Raw genomic sequence first — 22,169 nt, 5'->3', positions numbered from 1 at the left:
CGCGACCCCCAGCCCCGCCCGAGACCCCGCCCCCGCCGGGCCGCGTTTCCGGCCCCTCGGCCGACTTTAAGGCGCGCGCGGCCGCGGTGGCTGCAGTCCCGCCCGGCGCGCCGCGGCTCCCTCCCTCCCCCGCCTCCTCCCGGCCCGGCTGCCGGCATGGGTCCCCGGCCCGGCTCGCGGCTCGCCGCTCTCCTGCTGCTCGTCTGCGGCGCTGGCTCCGTGCGCGGGGACACGCCTGCCAACTGCACCTACCCCGACCTGCTGGGCACCTGGGTCTTCCAGGTGGGCCCCAGCGGCTCCCAGCGCGATGTCAACTGCTCGGTGATGGGTAAGCCGCTGGCGCCCGGGCACCCGCTTCCTCCCTGGGTCTGCCCGGGGCTCCTGCGCTTCGATCCCTGTGCCCTTGTCCCCGCAGCGAACCCCCACGTTGGCGGGAGCCCGGGATGTCCTGGCTGGACTTGGCGTCCCCCCTCCCCGGGCGCCCCTTCTCGCTCCAGGGCGGCGATGTCAGAGTGGAGAGGCTGAGCGCTTCTAACTTCACGTGGTCTTCATTATTTCCTGGGCCCTCAACACTTTCTGCAAGAACTTTTTTTTTTTCTCCCTTGAGTTTTGTTTCTTGGTTTTGTTTGTTTTTTTTTTTTGTTGTTGTTTGGAAGAGAGGTGAAACTGGGCAATCTTATCTCCCCATCCAATCCTCAGCATTTCATTGTGCCGGTGGAAAATGAGCTCAAAGACTCTTGAGAGTGTAGCTGTTAATTTTTCTCCTTTTATTTGATTGTGGAAAAGAGCCCTTATGCCCCGCGGTTTTGATTTGGACTTGTGTTGATGCTGCTGGTCTGAGAAGGCTTCTGGGATGGTACCCCTCCAGTTTCATGTATTGCAGGGCAGGTAGCATATAAAAGGTTTTTTTTTTTTTTTAATACCTCTTTATCCAGTAATTTGAAATGCCGGGAGCCAAGCAGAGTGTGTAGCTCACGGAAGGCTCTCAGTGAGTATCTAGTATTTGAGCAAACTCAGGGAGATAGTGAAGGACCGGGAAGTCTGGCTTGCTGCAGTCCGCGGGGTCACAAAGAGTCGGACAGACTGAGCCACTGAACAACATTTGAAGACACTGGAACATTTCATATGCTCTCAGATACTGCTATCCCCAGGACAAAGTTCAGTGAAGGGAGAGGAAACACACAGTCTTGGATCAGGAGAGGCACCCGTGTTCTACGCAGACCCTCACCTCTCTGTGGCTTCTGCAGAACGAGCGGAGCTCTTGGCCGCAATTTCCTTGTTAACAGAACAAAGATTGCCAGGTCGTTTGTCACTAAACAGGCTTACTCAGCTGTGCAACTCCCAGTGACTGTGTGACACTTCCTAAAATGGGGCATTGCAGTCATTTTCTCTTTGAAAAGTTGAGCTTGGAGGTCCCAAGGTGGAGATGAGGATTTGCCTTCTTCTGTCACGTGGAATCTCCTGTGTGTGTGCTCACTCAGTCCTGTCCGACTCTTTGCGCCCCCTTGGACTGTAGCCTGCCAGACTCCTCTGTCCTTGGAATTTTCCAGGCAAGAATACTGGAGTGGGTTGCCATTCGTATTCCAGGGGGTCTTCCCCTCCCAGGGATGGAACCTGGTTCTCTTGTGTCTCCTGCCTTGGCCTTTACCGCTAGTGCCAGCTGAGAAGCCCTTGGAATCTCCTATTTCAGAGCATTAATAGGAAACATGGAAAGTTTGTGCACAGTCTGGAAACTTCCAGAGTGGACAGGCAGAATCCTTTTCAGGCAGCCTCTGCCCATATACTATACCTTGACCTTAACCTAATCATTAAAGACAAATCTGAGTCCCCATTTTCTGAAGGTTAAAAGTTTAGTTCCTACCAGTATAAATTAACTATGTAGGATAAAAACCTTGAGTTTGCTGAAGACTGGAAGGACTTAGATTCTGAGATTCTGAGCTTTGTAGCCGTTTAGGAGAAAGATACCCCATTTCTTCTTTGAAGAGATCATTGTCCTTTGTTCTTATGACCTGATACCAGATGTTTTTATGTTTTTATATTTCCACTTTTTGACTACCATTTTGTCTTCTCCCTCTTTCTGTTATTTTCAGCATTCCCTATTTCTCCTTTTATTCAGGGAAAAATTTCTTCAGTGTTTGGATCCTCTGGGAAGGTAGTGGCTGTACTTTTGGGGGTCTCTACCTGATGGGTTACTTAGTATATCTTTTGAGCCTTCACTTCACAGGCTTACCTGAGACCCCTCTGGGATTATTCAGAAAGAGGCCACAACACAGGGACTCTGATATCTTCATAGGCCAGATCCACTCAAATTCAGTAGCATGAAAGGAAAGCTGCTTAAAAATAACTGAATTTATAGATGAGACTACCTCCCATTGAAGTCCAAATAACTTTACTTTGTTGTGTATTTTCTTTTCTTTAGGACCACCAGAAAAAAAAGTAGTGGTGCACCTCAAGAAGTTGGATACAGCTTATGATGACTTTGGCAATTCGGGCCATTTCACCATCATTTACAATCAAGGCTTTGAGATTGTGCTGAATGACTACAAGTGGTTCGCCTTTTTTAAGGTAAGTTTTGTTGGAATATGCATTCATTATTTCCAATGATCTGATATCTCTTCTAATGAGGAGAGATATCAATGAAGCCTCTTCTAATGAGGAGACCCTCAGTATTTTAACTTTAGATTAGGAAGATAACCAGAATTGTACCAGTTTTCCCAAGAGAAATTAGATGATGTAATTTCTCCACTTTATTTAAAATTATGACTTTGGTTTAAAAAAAAAACACACACCAAATCTATATTTGAATGTGTGCAATCCATCTGTATTTAAATTTACATTTTGGTAAGTATGACTAAAATCTTAATTTATTTTGTTTATTACTACACCTTTATTTCTAATTGTTGCTTTAGTTACTTGGCTTCATGCTGAATCTGTAGGAAAGATAGGAATTTTATCAATTTTTCTTGAGGTTATTATACTGTCCCTCTTATCATTGTTTGTTAGCTCTAGAAATTGACCTGAATGACTCATTGAAATAATGTCATGGACTAAATATATTAATGTGAATAACTTATTTGACTAAGCTCAGAAAAAGAGATGGAGAGCTTCGGAGTTACCCCTTGGGCTAAAGTAAAAGGTAGCCCGGCCAGCCCAGCTGGTTTTCTTCTCTCACCGGGGAAGAACGGATGTCCATTCCTATAGTCTTATACACTGCTTCTAATTGCAGACACACTCTAGGGTAAAACAGTCAAGCACAAGTTGCAAACCATCCCAGATATCCTTCCTGTTTGCAGAGTATTAAATGGTTTAACTAAGTTGAATCCACCAGCCTGAGACTAGCTGTTTCTTATCATAAATAAAGGTTAATAAAAAGAGACTCTTTCAAGGGATAGTGTCGATAGCCTTTAAAACATACGGTAAGAGTTAACCAAGCAAATGATAAGAGTTAACTAGTTACAGATTTTGTATGAACATGAGGGAATGAGTCTGTTAAAGATGAGGAAAGACAAAGAACCAGCAAAAGACAAGTTTCTGAATTTATTGTGATTCCTCATGTGGGTTGTGATGTAATCTGAGTCAAATTTCTTAGAATCCTAATGCCCAATAATTTTTTTTTTCTTTTTTTAACTATGAGGACCCCTTCTTAATATGAAAAAAGAAAAGAGAGACAGGAAAAATTGTCTCCTCTCCCCTGGATTGGCTATCTGCTTTTCAGTTGGTGGGAACCAGTCCAGCTGTGCTGGCCACTGGCAGGCCAGCAGTCTGCTTTATTAGTTGAAGCCCATGCTTGACCATTTATTAAATATTTTTTATTATCACCCCTAGATACTGTCACCCTATAGATACTGTGTATTTTTAAAAATTGTTAAGAGTGGTAGTGTGTAAATGTGATTCCATCTGAACATAATTCTTGGTCTACATTTTGATAGGCCTAGGGCTCTGTAGACCTCTTATAGGTACTCTGTTACAGTCCTTTAAAAGTTCATTGCTTTTAGGTTGGGAGTCAATTGCCTGTGGAATTGATGCACAATGAAAGAGAGACTCAAATCAATTGTTACTGTGTTCCCTCTTGCCACTCCTTTTCCCCCTTTCCTTTTTTCTTCTGTGGACACAGACTAGGTACTCGATATTTGTTTAAAACATGAAAGTGAAGTAGAATTCAGTTGAGAAATAGGTTGCCTGAATTATTTAAGTGTAAGATAGGATGTAGTATATAAACAGATGAATAAATAGTTTTACCCATTTAGCTTGGAAGACTTTTCATTCTTCACTTCTGTAGACTTGGAGAAATTGGTAGTGAAACTTCTGATGACACTGTCAATTACCCGAGATATAATCAGAAATAGGCAAGGGCCATTCCCCTCCATTAATATTTTCCTATCGGTTTGTCTGCTGTCTGCTTGAATAGGAGTCCAGAGGTGGTGGGGACAGAGGGTATGGCTGGTAGCTGAGGAATCAGAACACTTTCTGTGCACTTGACCCTTGAACAATAACAGGTTTGAACTTCATGGGTCCACTTACACAGAGATTTTTTCTTTTTTCGACAGTAAAGACTGCAGTACTACACGATCTGAGGTTAGTTAAATCTGCAGATGGGAATCCAAGGTTGGTTGATACCTTAGATGTGGAACCCTGTTTGTGGAGGGCTGACTGTTAATTATTGGTGGATTTTCAGCTACTTGTAGGATTGGTGCCCCAAACCCTGTGTTGTTCCTTTGTTCAAGGGTCAACTCTATTTCTTTTTAGATCAAAGGTGTAAGCAGATTTCGCACTTTTCTGTAGCCTCAAAACATTTTTTACAGGCAAATAAAGGCTTTTTAAAGCCAAATAAGATTATAAGTGTTCTCAACCATAAATGGTAAGTGACTGTATGCTGTGTTGTAGGGTAGAATCCTACCTGATCATGTGCTTCTGAATGGCATTCTCTCATTAGGAATAAAAATAACAAGAGTGTTCTCCTGCTACTGATTTCAGTATATTTTTTAAAGTGTCCATTTGACCAGAACCATTATCAGGACTGTGTTTTCTTTTCCTGCTGAAAAATCAGACACTCTAGTCTGTGGTTAGGTCATGTGATAAGTATCATAATTTCGGTAAGCAGAGCAGAACATTAACAAGATATGTGGTTTTAAATTTTCTCTCAACATAATCAAGTAGTTCCAGAGAAACATGCTTTCTGGAGTGATAAAATGCCATGTTCTCTTAGCAAATCCAACGGAAAAGTAAGGGAGAGCAGCAAAGCTTAACAAATTTAGGAAAAAAATCATAAAGTGGAGATGACTTTACATAATAGGACAAATACTTTTGGGGGGACACTTTAACATAAAAGTCTTGCTGGACTTTACCCGAAGCCTTAGGGTATTTCCTACAGTGGTGCTGGGGAAACGATGCTGGGTGTGTGACTCAACAAAGGCCACCTATTTATGAATAGGCATGTGAGATTTTTTTTTCCTACTGATTTTAGAAGTAACTTTTAAATGCAAATTATCTTTTGAAAAGAATAATTATCGAAATATAAGCCGTATTTTACTATTCAAGTTCAACTATCCTATATAAGCTAACTGCTATTGTAATCCACTCAAGTAACTGCTGTTGCAGGAACATCTGACAAACGTTTGTTGTTTATGCCCTCCGATGTTTAGTCTACGAATCGGTTGGATTTCAGGTCTCTCCACTGACTCAAAACAGACTCTCCCACTGTTTCCTTTTGCCCTGTTTCAGATAGGCTTTCATGAGATTGTTTCTTAGGATTGTTCCTGCTGGAGTTTGTTGAACAGGTGATGCAGGCAAGGTATCCTGTTAGGTTCCTACTCCTCAACCCCCAGATCAGCCTGCAGTTCAGAGCAGAAGCTTCTACATCGTTCTCCCTACATGCCAACTTTGGAGCCGTGTGGTACCACTTTTATTGCCAGGAACTTGCTGTATTAAGTTCTCCTTATTCAGGCCTCATCTGGAGAATAAGCAGAATTTTTCATGATTTGTTCTTAGGCCCTTTTTCCCTTGGTTTTTAACTGCTTAAGAAATGTGCAGTGGAGTAGGATGATTTTTTTTTTTAAATGTATGATCTCAAGCTCGATAAAAGTCTGGAAGGAAATCTTGACGCTGAAAGTTTATGCACTGTGTGAGTCAGGCAGGAAGCACTAGGTTTATATTTTTGAAAGACACTTTTTCCTACTCAACTTTCACTGTAGATTCAGTTATCAGAACACTCTGTGGGGGTTACAAACTCAAATGAATTTAGGGCTCACCTAGGCAGATACCTAAGCATCTGAAACAACCTTATGTGAAGCAGTAAGGAGTAATTTGATTTATGGCCTATGAAATGAAAACTTTCCTAGAGACATTTGAATTCAGTTTTCCCTTAAAATAATGTGCTGGCCACAGGCCAGTTTCTAAGACTATCATCTTTTAATAGCATTGCCATTTGATTGTAAGTCCAACACATCTGCAAATGAAAAGTACTTGCAGGTGAAAAACAGCCAACTTCTTTTATGAAAACACACAATGTAACAAAACAATATAAAGGATGTTTAATTATGACTGACTTTGTGATGGGTAGGTAATTGATTAGTTTTTCTCCTTTATGCTTTTGTGTACTTTGTTCATTTTTTACCATGAGCATGTGTAACGCTCCTCTCCGCTGTCCTCTACCTGATTGCCAAGGAAGGAAGCGGTGTGAAACAGACCCAGCTCCAAAGAATACCCTTCAGTTGAATAGGCTTTCTAACCTTTTGCTGTTCCTTCTTTTACTTTCTGAGGCTGTAAAAGGGAGCAGTAGAGAATGAACTCAGTTTATATTTTGAAGATTAAGCTATTCAAGGGCTGAAGAAAGTACATAGAAGAGAAGCTAGACTCAGAATGGCTGAAAAGCTTATTTGGTGATAGTTAAAACAAAGTTCACTGATTTCTAATTGAGTTTTGTGTCTGGGACCTACCAGTCTTAGTAGAACTGTAAGCTAAATACTCTACCGTGAATATTTCTAAAGCAGCTTGGTACTCAAAACAAAGGTAGTATGTTGGGAAATCCATACCAGAGGATTTATTTGCCCATTTTGTGTGCTAGTGACTTGTAAGTTTCAAGCTTGTCACAACAGCCAGAAATCATGTGTTTTCTACAGCAAAGGATTTGGGAGTCTGTGTGGTCTTTTCCATTGTGCCTTCTGGGTTTATTTTTAAGATGTAACAATTCAACTTTCAGAGTATTATTGGGATAGATTTACCTGCTTTAATATAGATTGAATACACCAAAATGAGGTGTTTGTCTTTCTTTTAAATAATTTGATGTTTACTTTTAAAAGTGTTTCAGTTGAGGAAAAGAATCAGAAGACGCCTAGCCATTTGTTTTCTTTCATGATGATGCTTTATCTCAACTTAATGACTAAGTTTTCCATTGTAAACCTTTCATAGGATGTCACTGATCTTATCAGTCAGTTTTTCATGCAACTGGGAACTGTGGGGATGTATGATATTCCACATCTGAGGAACAAGCTGGGTGAGCTCCATTGAAAAACTTCTAACTTTCTTATTAAGTGCAAGCTTCCCTCCTCCCCGGTGGCTTATGCAAGTTCATGTTTGTTTCTTCATCAGGGAGAGGGAGCTGGAGAATAGAGAGATTATGGTTTTCTTACAGATCTCTTGCTTGAGCCTGCTTATTTGCCGCTTCTTACCTGCCTGCAGTGTTTTCACTTTAGTATGCTCTGTTTACACACATCAAATTAGCGTCCTCAAGCATGATGCTCGTAAGTGGACATGAAACTGAAAAGGTAAAGACCCAGTGAAGGAGAGGATGGCCCGAATTCAGTTCACGTCCTTGAAGTAGCTGTGCTGCCTGAGATTACTCATTCTTTTCCTAAAATGACTCAAGAGGGACCTGTGTGAGACCATGGCATTTTAGATGTGTCTTCCCGGTAGAAAAGGTGGCTCTTCCCAAGAAATTAACATACCTGTCACTCATCCCTATGAGACATCACCTGTGTCTTTTTAAACTGGTTCCTTCTCAGAACAGACTATTGGCTGGGGAGAAGAGGATCTTTTTTTACTGTGTAAATTCTCCTCATACTTTCAGAATAGATGCTTAAATCACTGCTGTCCCTGGATCTATAAATTTCAATGGCTAAAATTTTGATGGAAAAGTAGGCGGTGAGAGATAGAAAAGCTAATGGGGACTTGCCCTCCCTAGCATTTTATGTAACAGTCTTTCCCCTTTCCCTTCCTCTTTTACTTAGCTCCTAAGTAAGGAAATGAGATATGAAAAAGGGAACTGGGGCAGGTGTTGAAAGCACCATAGCCTTATCCTGTGTCAGCATTTTTCAGGCTGTTTAATGGGCCAGCAGTGGGCCACACATCTGCCAGGAAAAAATCGTTCCTAAGTTGTGTCATTTCGTTTTGTTAAGCTCTAAAGGTTCCAGGCAACCACTAATAACAGATCAAAGTGAAAATTAGAGCTGGAACCAATAAGCTCTTCTTTCTGAATTTATTTCTGGTAGTTGAGTAAGTGTAGACTGTGTTAAATAGCTTCTTTTCAGAACTTCTCAGAATCTTTATTATGCTGTAGCTGAGGAGGGAGATACAATAGAAAATTTTTTCAAAGTTTACCACATTTTCCTCAAAAAAAAAAAAGATATTTTCAGAATGCGGTTTATAAAATTCTGTCTTAAAGCTCTCATTCTTTCTCCTAACTGGGGAGATGCTTCTACCGGTAGAAAAGATAGATCCTAGTATTTACTTTGTAAATGGGATAAGTAGCCTTGTACCTAGAAATATTGATCAAAATAGCATTAAGCCTACATTTAGAATTTGTAAGATATACATGTTATTATGTCTAGGTTGCTAGATTAGGCGGTTTCTTATCTATATTCAAAAGCTATATTAGGCTTATTCGGTAGCATTTAATTTGAAATTCATCTGCATGCGCTTCTTGAGCATGTTGGCTGCACGCACAGTTTGTGTTGCTTAAGCATTCAGCTTTTGAGAACAGTGGCTTTTTTGTGAATGTCTTAAATAACATTAAAAAAAAAAAATACCAGCATTTGAAATACTAAGTACTGGTATTTTTTTTTTTCACTTAAAGAAATGAATATGTTTAAGCATTTTTTAAGAGACAGTATGATCCTTGTTGGCTTGTAACTCTAGTTTTCATTGTCTTTTAGTTATTAAATAGAGCGTCTGTTGAGCGGCTCTTTTAAAACCACAGCCAAAAACAGACTTTGGGGCTAAGAGGCAGAATGGCGCCGACAGTGGACCTGCCTCCCTCTGACAGCTAGCGGAGGCCCCTGGCAGCCGCAGTCCCTCTGGAGTCTCTCAGGGCACGTAATGTGCAGAGGAGTCCCGGTACCTACCTCCGAGGCAGCTGCCCTCCGATCCTTTCCTTGGAAAGCAGCCACAGCCATTTTGGAATGTGAGCAACCAGAGACCAAGCAGGAAAAAGGAAAGTTCTGCAAGTCTTAGGTGGCTTTATCCTCCAGCCTTTGAATGAAAGCCATGATATGCAACACAAGGGTTTTGGTTCTTTTGTATTTTTTTCTCTTTTGAATGTCCTTTTGTTGGAGTGATTTTTTTTTTTTTTCCCCAAACTGCTTAGGACTTGAATTTGTTGTTGTATTTTGTGCAGATTTTACTCACAGTTAAAATGGTCTTCCCACGTGCCTTCTCTTTCTCTAATGACCTTCAGGAGCCCCAACACATGTTATAAGAAGAAAATCAAGCTTCAGAGTATCTTGAGATGCACAGATGCATTATAGGATGGTCCCAGGGAAGACATGTCTGGGGGAGGGGGCTTTCTGAGATAAGCCGAACTGCCGAAGGGTCTCTTTTTGCAGATCATAGATCTGCAGTGCCCCTGCCCAGAAAGATGGTATGATTAATATATTTGGGGCGGGGGGCGGGCTGTATTTTTTTTTACTTAGATGCCAGTCTTGTGCTAAGAGCTTAACATGCTTTACAAATATCCTGTGAAGTAGATATTATTAGCTTCCGTTTTCAGATAAGGAAAATTACTCTCATAGAGTGCTTAACACACAGCTTCTGTTTGTTTTGTTTTTTTTTATTTTGTTATTTTTTTAAATTTCTTTGGCCGTGCATGTGGCATCTTAGTTTCTCAACCAGGAATCGAACCCACACTCCCTGTACTGAAGTGTGGAGTCTTCATCACCGGACCACCAGGGAAGTCCCACACAGCTTCTAATTGTAAAATGATACGGGCTATTTGTCAAGTTTGCTTCAGAAAAAAATATTGGTACTTCAAGTCACATTTGGGGAGATTTTCTGGTGAATCCCAAATGTTAGTTCAATGCACTGCATTGCTCTTGTTAAAATTTTAGGAGAAGAACTAGCCTGAAGCTTAGATTTCCTTACCACATGAGGCTACTCATTGTCTTTCCTAAGCCTAGGTCCCTTTATGCAAGACAAAAGTTTACTTTCTCCTCCCTTTTATAGTTCTCCAAATTGAAGGAGAGTTTTACAAGCTTCGAATTAAGTACCCTTGCCAAGCTTACTTTTCGTCATTAAGCCGTTGTCCAGAGCCTTTGCCGCCTGTAGTTCTTTCCTGCTGGACAATGGACTGGCTTCCTCCTCAGCCGTTTAGAGCTGATTCAACATCAGCCTTGGCAAACCAAAGGCCTGGGGCTCCACCCAATTCATATTTCCCAGGAGGACTTTTCTGCATCCCTTGAATTACTCCTTGGGTGGAGAAATCTTTCTCTAGATGGTAGGTTGTCATCTTTACTTTATTGGTTCAGATAATTATGCCATTTGAGAGGCACTGGTCTGCTGTTCTGGGAAGGTTGTGTCTTATAAAACCTAAGGAACAGTACATCCAACTGCTACCTGGATACTTTCTTCCATCCTGAAAATTCTTTATCACTCAGGTTCTTGGCGCCACATCTGTGCTGTTCCCCAGCTCTCCATTACTGGGATGGATGCCATTATGTTGGTCCCAGTTGTACTTGGCAGGGATCTCTGACCTGGTAGTACTCGTTCTGCTGTGAAAGGAGTGACTTGACCATGTCATTTGCTTCCAGACTGAAAGCCTGTATGTCTTCAGATTCTAATGTATGTAGAACTTTATCCGGGAACTTGGGAAAATTATCCACATTTTTCTAGTCTTTTCAAAGACTTCAGAAGTAATACCAGCTTTCAAAACATTAATTCTGTAGGGTTCTAGAAGCACAAATCAGGAATGGTGCTATGTTTATATTTTTGGTTCTCCGTTCTAAAAAATATATCATGTTACATGCCTCCAGTGTTCTGTAAGAGTTGTGTATTTTCAAACTGACTGGATGTAAATACTGAGAAAGGAACAAATGTGTATATATTTAGTAAGGCATTTAAAATCACCCCTACCAAAGTGTTTTTTTCCCAAAGTGGCTTCTTTGAGTAACTTTGCATCTAATGTTTATTTTGATTGTAGAAGACCTGGGTACAGAGTCGGAGGTATCTGTGTTAGAAGTACCCGTAATAGATTACTGTTAGCATTCTCTGTTGTAATTGCCTGTTTGTCCTTTTCTCTGATTTTTAAACTCCTTGAGGGCAGTGATCAACTCTGTATTACTGACCTTTTTATTCCGTATGTATAGCACACTGTGTGATAAATAATAGACCTTCAATAAATATTTGTAAAAGAAAGAAAATTGAATAATATATCATTGTGTTGTTCTCCTGTTTCATTGTTGCGTTTCTGAAAGTATTTTTGCCTTTGTGTCCATTAGAAGCTATGGTGGACCCTGAAGCCATATTTGTTGAATGACTTTGTAGAAAAGGGATGAGACTCTTAAAATTTTATTCTGCTTATTTGTCATTTTTTATTTTTTGTGTGAGACTATAGAGGCTAAGATGAAACCCAGAGTTAAAAATAATAAACTTATAACTTTCCGAATTACTAAAAACTAAATTAGCTGTTGGGCTTCCCAGGTGGCTCAGTGGTAAAGAATCTGATGCAGGAGATGCAGGTTTGATCCCTGTGTCAGGAAGATCGCCTGGAGAAGGAAATAGCAACCCACTCCAGTGTTCCTGCCTGGAGAATCCCATGGACAGAGGGGCCTGGCGGGCTCTAGTACATGGAATCTCAGAGAGTTGGACACAGCTGAGTGACTGAGCATGCATGGCAATTAGCTGTCGGGAAGTACTGAGCTTTATTAGTGTCTACAGTGGTTCCTCAAAGCCTAGATAACCAAGGATTCTTATTTGCTTAGGATGCTGTGGGTTATCTGTGCCCCAGCCCTTGAGAAGCACCAGCTGAAGGTTGTTATTGTCCAGTAGCTCAGTTGTGTCTGACTCTTTGCGACTTCATGAACGGCAGCTCGCCAGGCTTCCTTGGCCTTCACTGTCTCCTGGAGCTTGCTCAAACTCACGTCCATGGAGTCGGTGATGCCATCCAACCATCTCATCCTCTGTTGCCCGCTTCTTCTCCTGCCCTCAATCTTTCCCACCATCAGGGTCTTTTCCAGTGGGTTGGCTCTTTGCATCAGGTGGCCAGAGTATTGGAACTTCAGCTTCAGCATCAGTGCTAGAGTCAATGAATTCTGAGATTTCTCTCAACCTTACATCTTAAGAGTTTATGAGCAAGTAAGTGAGGAATGAGCCAAGGGACTTTGGTTACCTTGCTGAGGATCAAATTGCTGTTTTCTTAACTATTCTGGAACCTACATTTTGGTTTAAAGGGGCATCTTCTCAGCTCTGGAAATAAATCTGTGACCCTCCATTTTCACATTAAATCTAATTGCCAATTCCTTAAGTAAAATGGTAGAAATTATTTGGTTGCGACCACTGCTATAATTTCCTATCAGTTTCGCAATTCATTAAAATTCAACTTTTAAAATAAATGGTCAAGCTGGAATGGTGGGCAGAAAACTAGAAGGAATCCTTGAAATGACATAGGGAAGTTTGTTGGTGAAAGATGTGACCATCCTGGATGGTTGGCAAAATACCTGTTTAGGAAGGTGTGCCTCGCTCTCTCTGTTGGCATCTAAAGGCTGTATTGGCACTCCAGACCAACGGCCTGTGCAGACAGTTAATCTGCACTCGCGGAGGCAGACACCATACATGAAGGGCAGAAAATGGAGTAAACACAGTTCTTCCGTACTGCTGGAAGGAAATCTCTCTGCGTGTACAGTGCATCATCAAATCATTTAACGTCATACAAAGTATTCTTTTCTGAAATGGTGCTTGATGGATTAGACCTACATGTCCGGATTTTTTTTTCTTGTATATTCCACAGTATGTCTTGTTGTTTAGGCCACAGTATGTATTGTTGTTTAGTTACTAAGATGTGTCTGACTCTTTTTTGTGACCCCACGGACTAGAGCCTGCCAGGCGCCTCTGTCCATGGAATTTTCCAGGCAAGAATACTGCCGTGGGTTGCCATTTCCTTCTCCAGGGGATCTTCCCGACTCAGGGCTTGAACCCATGTCTCCTGCGTTGGCAGGGGGATTCTTTATTACTGAGTCACTGGGGAAGCCCCCACAGTATGAATACATACACCTGCACTACCATACTAATATGTTTGCTATCAAACATATGAAGTAATATTAAATGATGAAATAATACTTGATGTATTTATTGTTGTAAAAACCTGTCCTGCCAAAATATACTTCACCATACTATTCTCTGGAAACAATGTAAAAGTATGTTTCATTGTCATGAGTTTGTTGTCAAAGGCAATGTAAGGATTTCTGTTACCAATTATTTTTATTACTGCCAGTTTTCAACATTTGGAAGCAATTTTCTAATTAGAGTCTTTTAAGTAAAGAATTTCAGCTTTGACACATTGTTAAAAGTACGAAAATGTCACAGGTAGAGTTTAGAAGAATTACTGTGTGGTGTTTAAATGATGTTTAGTGTTAAGTGATAGCAATTTAATGGACATGTTAAAACTGAGATATTTGATTTATTGAAAAACAGATTAAAAAGTTAATATTGGAGTGATGTAACCATTTCAAAACATCTGTTTTCAAAAACTTAATTTTTAATGTGGCTGGCAAAACTCATTCCAGGATCAGGGCAAATGTAAGCATTGTTATTGTTTTCTTATGTTTTCTTATATTTACATCTTTGAGTGAGTGAAAGTCACTCAGTCGTGTCCGACTCTTTGCAACCCCATGGACTGTACAGTCCCTGGAATTCTCCAGGCTAGAATACTGGAGTGGGTAGCCTTTCCCTTCTCCAGGGGATCTTCCCAACTCAGGGATCGAACCCAGGTCTCCTGCATCGCAGGCGGATTCTTTATCAACTGAGCTATGAGGGAAGCCAAATTACATCATTAGTATTTGCAAATCCTGTTTTCCTTGTAAGTGTTATTTGAAGCCACTTGTTCATTTTGTGTGAGTTAGTTTAATTACATCAGCTGTGCATGAATTTAAGCTGGCACACATGAGTGGGAATATGCCATGTTCTAGCCATCTTATAGGCAGCACGCTGCATTTAACAGGTGAACGTCTGACACTGGAACTATGTGGGCATATCAGTGTTGCTTTGTATATAAAATCATAGTGGAAGTTGGTTTTCAGTTTTATTTCTATATTACAAATATAAATATAAATTATAAAATTTTCTAATATTTTAGTGGATTATCTTCTCATTTTGGAAAACCACTGGTTGACAAAGTAAAACTTTTATCAGCTGCTCAATTGAGAGTTGGGTTTGAGAGTATAGGTTCTTTGATGACATGAATAAAGCCTTAACAGCTTCGTATCCCCCATGTAACAGATGGTAGTGTTTATATTGTTACTTGTTTAGTGTTTTATAAGTTTTTAAACTCTTGACATCAGTGTCATCTTTATCCTTGATAGGAATCCAATGAAGTAGCTATCATACCTGTTACCAGCTGGCGAAATTGAGGCTCCTTGATTGTGACTTGTCCAATGTTACATAAATGATAAGTGGAAGAACGGGAATTTAAAGGGCAAAATCCTTTTTACTAAAGAGTGTTTTTTCTTATAGCCAGTGCGTTACATAAAGGAAGTTTTCAAATATTTGCGAATGTAATCAGGAAAACAGTGGAACAAAAGGTATAAGTGATTTTCTCACCCTTAGTGTCAAAAAGCAGTTGAGAAAGAGATCCAGGATAAAGAACTTAAGTTCTAAAATATCCCAGCCTTTCCTTTTTCAGTTGGTTAGCATTGCTGGGTAATTGGATGGAGGTGAATAGTTGATAAAATGAACAGGAAACTGAAGAAGGGCGGCTTTCAGGATGGCAGCTCCACGATAATTCTGAAGAAGCAAATGGATAGTTACGGAATGCTACTAGTTTTCTAGACTTAAGTGCTAGGATTTGTGATTTCTTCAGATTCTGTGTGATTATCTGTGTGTTGCAATGGAAACTGGCATCGATGAATAGAAACTTAAATTATCTCATTTGTGCAAGTCAGTATTGATATAAACAAAATAAATGAAAATGGTTAGAAAAAATTTTGACTACATTTCAAGCTGGATAGTGTGGCCAAAACTTCAATTTCCTACTGGGTAATATTTTCAGAAATCACATAAGATGTATTTTACAGGAGCAGAAAAAAAAAATGATAGCAATACTGAGAATATTCAAGAAAATAATGGGGGCATAGTGCATGGTCCTCTCAAGGTACTGAGTGCTTGGCTTCTGGGGTGGGTTAAATATCTCTTTTCTACTAAGATACAGCTGTCCTGCATAGTGGTATTGCCTTCATAAGGCAATTTCAGGTTCTAAAAGAAAACCATATTATTTTAGGTTGGGAAAACTACAGAATAATATAAAATAAAAATTTTAAATAGAAAATAATTCCATCAAATTAATGTATTAAAAATTGTACATAAATGGATGTAGCATCTCTTGGTAATTTGCTTGAGTGAAAGCAGTTACAGTTTTTTAGGATTATTTTGGATCACTTAGAATGTTTAGATGGGGCTTCCCTGGTGGCTCAGATGGTAAAGAATCTGCCTGCAATGCAGGTGACTCGGGTTTGATCCTTGGGTCAGGATTATGCCCTGGAGAAGGGAGTGGCTACCTACTCCAGTCTTCTTGCCTGGAGAATCCCATGGACAGAGGAGCCTGGAGGGATACAGTTCATGGGGTTGCAGAGAGTCAGACACAAGTGAGCGACTCACAAGCACATTTAGAGAATGTATAGATGCTCTGTGTAAGCTGGGAGTCTAACTTATTTACCTACTTTTGAATAATAAGAAAACCATAGATGTAAAGACTGTGCAGTTAGGGAACTTGAAGGGATATTTTGGAACTTTCAGGTCAGCTTAAGTTTACAGGTAAGGAAACAGGTTTGGAGAGGAAAAATTGACATTCCTGTCGTCATACTAGGAGTCAGAACTTGAGTCTCTGCGACCCCTTTGTAATTATAAAAGTATCACACTTTTAATTATAAACTTTTCTGAGTTTCTCGTGTTACTGTTTAAGTAGAATTTGGCATTTCTTGTTCTTTCTGTTATTCATTTATTTATTCACTCATCCAGTAACTAATTGCTTTCTACTGCTAGTGTCCAAAGAAGCAAGAAATCCTGTTCACTGTGAGAACAGTGCTTATGTGGAAAGAATAGCTCTCATGGGCTACTGTGAAATTAAAGGGGTTAGTGTTTATAAAATACAGCCTGTGAGGCTGAGTCTGTTATACCATCCTGATTTTGCAGATGAGGACATTGAAATTAGCGAAAGGGTAAGTAACTTGCTCAGGGTTACACAGCCTGTGAGAGGCAGAACTGGATGCCATTTAGGAGTCAAGCCTGCAGACTATGTCCTCTACTTCTGCTCTGAATCAAAAATCTTTGACAAAAATTCAGGTGAAATTAGATGACCTTTAGATGTGTGGGTCTTAGATGAAATTAGATGAAACAAACATTTAGGTGAAACAAAAATTTAAAAATTAGGTAAAAATTTAGGTGAAATTAGATGACCTTTAGCCATGTGGGTCTCTCCTTGGATGGAGAATTTAGGTGACCCTTAAGATGTGTGGGGCAACAATTTGAATCTGACTCATGAGAGCCAGTTAATTTCCAACTTTTTTTTTTAAAGGAAATAATGAATAAAGCAATGATTCTTACAACATTTGAACTCATACTTTAATTATATCTTCTCTATTTAACTTTACAAAGTCTCCTTTTTCTTTTTTTCTCCCCATGAGAACAGTATACCAAAGAATCATTTTGAAACACATACTATAGACGAAAACCCTTTGCAGATTACTTCAGCCTTTCCTGTGTGGTTTCTAGGTATCTCCTCTCAGTGTTTTTGGCCATTGACTTGTATGTTTGTTTCTCTGGCACTCTGTGAGAAGACGGAGTGTATAAGGAAGTGGTTGGTGCCTGGTATTTGGGAAGAACACTTGGTTCTAGGGTCCTTGGTTCTAAATTCTAGTTCAGCCACCTCTTTTAGGTCTCTTTTCTGTCCCCCAAGTCTATACCTTTATGTTCTGTTGAACCTCTAAGATTTATGAGTAATCTGTAAAATGTATATAAAGTATGATGTGATAAGTAAATGTTAAGATCCTGTAGTTCCATAATATTGATAATGAAGGGTATAGAGTCATTGATCAATATGAACGGTAAAGATCTTTAGCACAGTTGGTCATGTTTCAAGGATTTTTTTTTTTTCTTCTCCAGTCAAAGTAACAACTCAGCCTTCCCCTCAAAGGGAAATTCATTTTGTATTAGCGATCATGTTTATAACTATGACTAACTGTGCCAACTAGGCAAACAAAGCCACACTGATGAAATACATGGGGTGCATTTCTTCTAACTTGAATGACTTGAACTTTTGGTATGTTGGGAAAGTCATTTCATCTATGATCTAAATTGCTGGGGAAATTTCCCAGGCTTTTCGAAGCATGGTTAACTTTGAACCACATGGTTTTGCTTCAGACAAATAACCCCATTAATTACATGTTTGCATATTTCATGGAGTTCCCATTGTCTTAAGGTCTGGAGCTACATCAGTATACAGTGTGGGCATGGCTAGCACTGAGCGTGATGCCTGGGAAATCTCATGTGACCAAGAAGTATTTGATATATAAGTGAAAGGGCTTGTTGTTGTTCAGCTGCTGAGTCACTTTTGTCTCTGCGATCCCATGAACTATAGCACGCCAGGCTTTCCTGTCCTCTACCATCTCCTGGAGTTTGTTCAAATTCATGTCCGTTGAGTTGGAGATACCCTCTTCTCCTCCTGCCTTCAGTCTTTCCCAGCATCAGGGTCTTTTCCAGTGAATCCACTCTCTGCATCAGGTAGCCAAAATGTTGGAGCTTCAGCTTCAGCATCAGTCCTTCCAATGAATATTCAGGGTTGATTTCCTTTACGATTCATTGGCTTGATCTCCTTGCAGTCCAATAGGATATATAAATAATGTTTGTTTGTTTTTTTCAAGAAACTTAACCATAATCCCAGCCAGAGCAAAGTTATTCTAGCAACATCTGGGCCATCCCTCATAGATGTTTTTTTCTAGGACTTTGTTGGCATGTTTCTCATTCTTAGGAAATAGGAGAATTTTTTTTAAAGTGATGAGCTTTACAAAATCTGTCTTTTTATAAATATATAACTTTATAAAGTTAAAAGTTTTTATATAACTTTTTAATATAACTATTTTGTATAAATAACCAAGAAAAACAAAAAATAAATAAATAACCAAGAAAATCCCACCCAAAGGCTGTTTTCACCTTTCATTTTTTAAAAACCATATTTGATATTAATAAAAAATTTTAGATATTTACATTCCACTTAAGTACCATCTTGTCATTTTTTTCCTGTTAATAGGTCTTGGGTTGTTTTGTTTTTTCTTTGGACACGCTGCGAAGTTGTAGGATTTTATTTCCCTGTTGTTGTTGTCCAGGCACCCAGTCGTGTCTGACTCTTTGTTACCCCATGAACTGCAGCAGGACTCAACACTGGGCCCTCGGTGGTGGGTGTGTGGAGTCCTAACCACTGAACCGCCAGGGAATTCCCAGGTTCTCTCTCTTTTTTTTTTTAAATTGTTCTAGACAGAGAGGTCAGCACATTTTCTTGCAGAGTAGATAGTTTTTATGAGCCTTACAGCCTCTGTTGCAGCACCTCACTCCTGCTCTGTTGCACGGAAGCAGCCAGAGTCAAGATACGATAAACAAGGAGGCTGGCTGAGTTCCAGCAGTGCTGTTTATAAAAGCAAGCAGCCTTCTCCAGCCTCTTCCACAGTGATGAACATCCTCCTGTGTTCAGTGTTTTTTTTTTTTTTTTTCATTCATGTGCATATGATACTTTCAACAAGGTTATCTGGAAAACTCTTAAAGCCTGGTCAGATTACTTTTTTTTTTTAATTGGAGGAAAATTGCTTTACAATGTTATTGGTTTCTGCTGTACAGTAATGCAGATCGTCATAATTTTATACATAAAACCCCTCCCCACGTGGGACTTCCCAGGTGGCACTAGTGGTGAAGAACCTGCCTGCCAGTGTAGGACCTGTAAGAGACATGGGATCAACCCCTGTGTGGGGAGGATTCCCCTGGAGAAGACCACGGCAACCCTCTCCAGTGTTCTTGCCTGGAGAATCCCATGAACAGAGGAGCCTGGCGGGCTATAGTCCATGGGGTTGCACAGAGTCAGACACAACTGAAGTGACTTAGCCCACAAGCCCCCCCACATGAGCCTCCCTCCTCTCGCCCATCCAACCCTTGTAGGTCATCACAGAATGCCAGGCTGGGCTCCCTGTGTTATATAGCAGCTTCCCATCAGCTGTCTATTTTATGTTCAGTGATGGGTATATACATGTCAATGCTATGTTCTCAATTCATTCCACCCTCTCCTTCCCCTGATGTATCCACAAGTCTGTTCTCTATGTCTGTGTCTCCATTTCCTTCCCCGCAAATAGGTTCACCAGTATTATTTTTCTAGTTTCCATACATATGCATTAATGTATGGTATTTGTTTTTTTTTCTGACTTAACTTCACTCCTTATAACAAGCTCTGAGTTCATCCACCTCACTGGAACTGACTGTTCCTTTTTATGGCTGAGTAATATTCCTTTGTATATATGTACCACATCTTCTTTATTCATCTGTCGATGGACATTTAGGTTGCTTCCATGTCCTGGCTGTTGTGAATAGTGTTGCAATGAAGATTGGGGTGCATGTCTTTTTGAATTCTACAGCAGTGGTGGGGGGAGCAGTGGCCTAACCCTGCCTGGCCTGTCCGCATCATATGAGGTTACCAACGTTAGATGGCTTTAATCAATGAAAATAGTTTCAGGTACTTCAGCATAAAAAATAGGAACTTTATGAACTTTTTCATGTGACATACCCTCCAGAGTTGCAGCCCGATCATATCCTAGACCTTTATTTCAGTGTTCCTTTGTCTTAAGTTGGGGCTTTAGCAGGGACATGAGGAATGGTGAGTCAAACCTATGCTTGTGGAGATATTCTTAGCTCGGGGTAGTGATGCGAGCTTCACAGTATCATGAAGCACCAAGACAGAGCAAAATGTACATGTGAGTACCCCGCAGTCACTCACCCAGTGCAGCCTACTGGGTGGTGAATCCCAGCATCCAGACCTAGCTCTTGTGGATTCTAAGACCATGCATTTTAAACACCATGTTGTTACACAGTCACTAAGTCATATCTGACTTCACAATCCCACGGACTGTAGCCCACCAGGCCCCTCTGTCCCTGGGGTTCTCCAGGCAAGAATACTGGAGTGGGTTTCCATTTTCTTCTTCCCACAGCAGGGATCAAACCCACGTCTTCTTCATTGGCAGGCAGACTCCTTACTACTGAGCCACCAGGGAAGCCTTTCTTACTCTATGCCTAAATATAATTTGAATTCAGAGATTCAGATGCAGTTAGGTAGTTTTACCTTTGAGTGTAGTTCAGCTTATACATTCTTTTAAACTTGGGGTTTGCAAACCATGGGTCTGTTTTTGTAAATGAAGTTTAGTTGGAACAGACTGTGGTTCATTCCTTTATGTATTTCTGGTGTACCTCTCACACTGCAGGGGCAGGGTTGAGTGATAAAGAAGCCTTATAACCTGCAAATGTTAAAATATTTACTGTTTGGCCCTTACTCAAACCACCTAGCACAGGTAAAGTAGTATCCATTATGTTAGATTAAGAGTCCACAAGCTACATCCTGTGGGCCGAAACCAACCTACTGTGTGCCTTTGTAAAGAAAAGCATTGAACACAGATGCCTGTGCTTATGTTTATGTTGCCTTTGACTGCTTTTGTGCTTCTGTTCCATGAAGTCAGTGCCTGAAACTGTCTGTATTCAAGTCCCTTCTTAAAAAAATTTACCATGCATTTTTTTCCTCCTCCCATGCTTTCTACTTTTATTCAAGATTATATATCCTTCCTCCATAAGGATATATTAAAACATGGGGGTTTTTTAAGGCTCTGGAGCCAAAGTATCTGAGTTATTGATCTATCACTTTATACAGTTGATTCTTGAATGACATAGGTTTGAACTGCACAGGTCCACTTATATTCAGATTTTTAAAAAATAAACACACACTACAGTATACTACATGAGCCAAGGTTGGTTGATTCCTTGGACGCAGCACCCAGGATACAGATGGATGACTGAAAAATTATGTGTGGATTTTTGCCTATGGTGTATTGGTGCCCTTGCACTGTTCAAGGAGCAGCTGTAGTTATTTTTCAGTATCAACACTGGTATAAAACAACAGGCTGTGTTAGTGAAATAAAGTGGAGAGAATATTTAATAATTAGGATATTTTAACTCCCTCATGATTATAATTTGCTAAGAAGTTGGGAGGTTGACAGAAGAAAAAATTTGAATTCTTTGGAAGGTTTTTGTATTTTGCTGGAGTGCCTCTTCTCTGAGTGGACTGGTCTGAGAAAGTGAGCAGGCTTTTTTTGTTTCTGCCCCATCACAGCTCTGTTACCGTAGGTGGGAACTGCTTGCTGTCTCTGAGATGAGCCTCCGCTTACTCACTGGTCAATTGGGGTTATTAGTGCCGATCTCCTCAGAGGCTTGCCATGAAGATTAAATGAGGTAACTTTGGTAAAGTGCCTTGGAATGCATCTGCCTTAAAAATATTATTTTCTTTACCTGCCTTTCATTCTCTTGAAGTGTTGGTTGGGCAAATTTTTCTCAGTGGTCAGTGATGCTAATCCTAGAAGTGTTTCTTTCTCTTCCTCTTCTAGAATAGTTCTCAGACTGAAACCTCTCAGTTTTTGTTTTGGCTGACAGAGGCTGACCCCTCAGGTGAAACGAAA

The 22,169-nt window shown here is 40.3% G+C and overlaps 1 protein-coding gene across 2 annotated transcripts in view; it reads left to right on the top strand.

Annotated features, from left to right (window-relative positions):
- The first annotated feature begins 72 nt into the window (after positions 1 to 72).
- CTSC (cathepsin C) overlaps positions 73 to 22,169 on the top strand; it is a 40,657-nt gene continuing 18,560 nt past the window's right edge. Inside the window, exons 1-4 of one of the 2 annotated variants that reach the window (XM_043876397.1) lie at positions 73 to 328; positions 2,420 to 2,565; positions 7,408 to 7,492; positions 9,150 to 11,637. In XM_043876397.1, the coding sequence (XP_043732332.1) occupies positions 157 to 328; positions 2,420 to 2,565; positions 7,408 to 7,492; positions 9,150 to 9,160 (414 nt within the window). In that variant the 5' untranslated portion in view covers positions 73 to 156 and the 3' untranslated portion in view covers positions 9,161 to 11,637. Of the gene's footprint in view, positions 329 to 2,419; positions 2,566 to 7,407; positions 7,493 to 9,149; positions 11,638 to 22,169 lie in introns of those variants that run through there. The other variant, XM_043876390.1, reaches the window with a different exon arrangement.

The sequence above is a fragment of the Cervus elaphus genome, chromosome 2 (assembly GCF_910594005.1).
Source record: "Cervus elaphus chromosome 2, mCerEla1.1, whole genome shotgun sequence".
NCBI classification, from domain to species: domain Eukaryota; kingdom Metazoa; phylum Chordata; class Mammalia; order Artiodactyla; family Cervidae; genus Cervus; species Cervus elaphus.
Note: the sequence above shows the minus strand (reverse complement) of the source record. Positions and strands in the feature narration are given on the sequence as shown.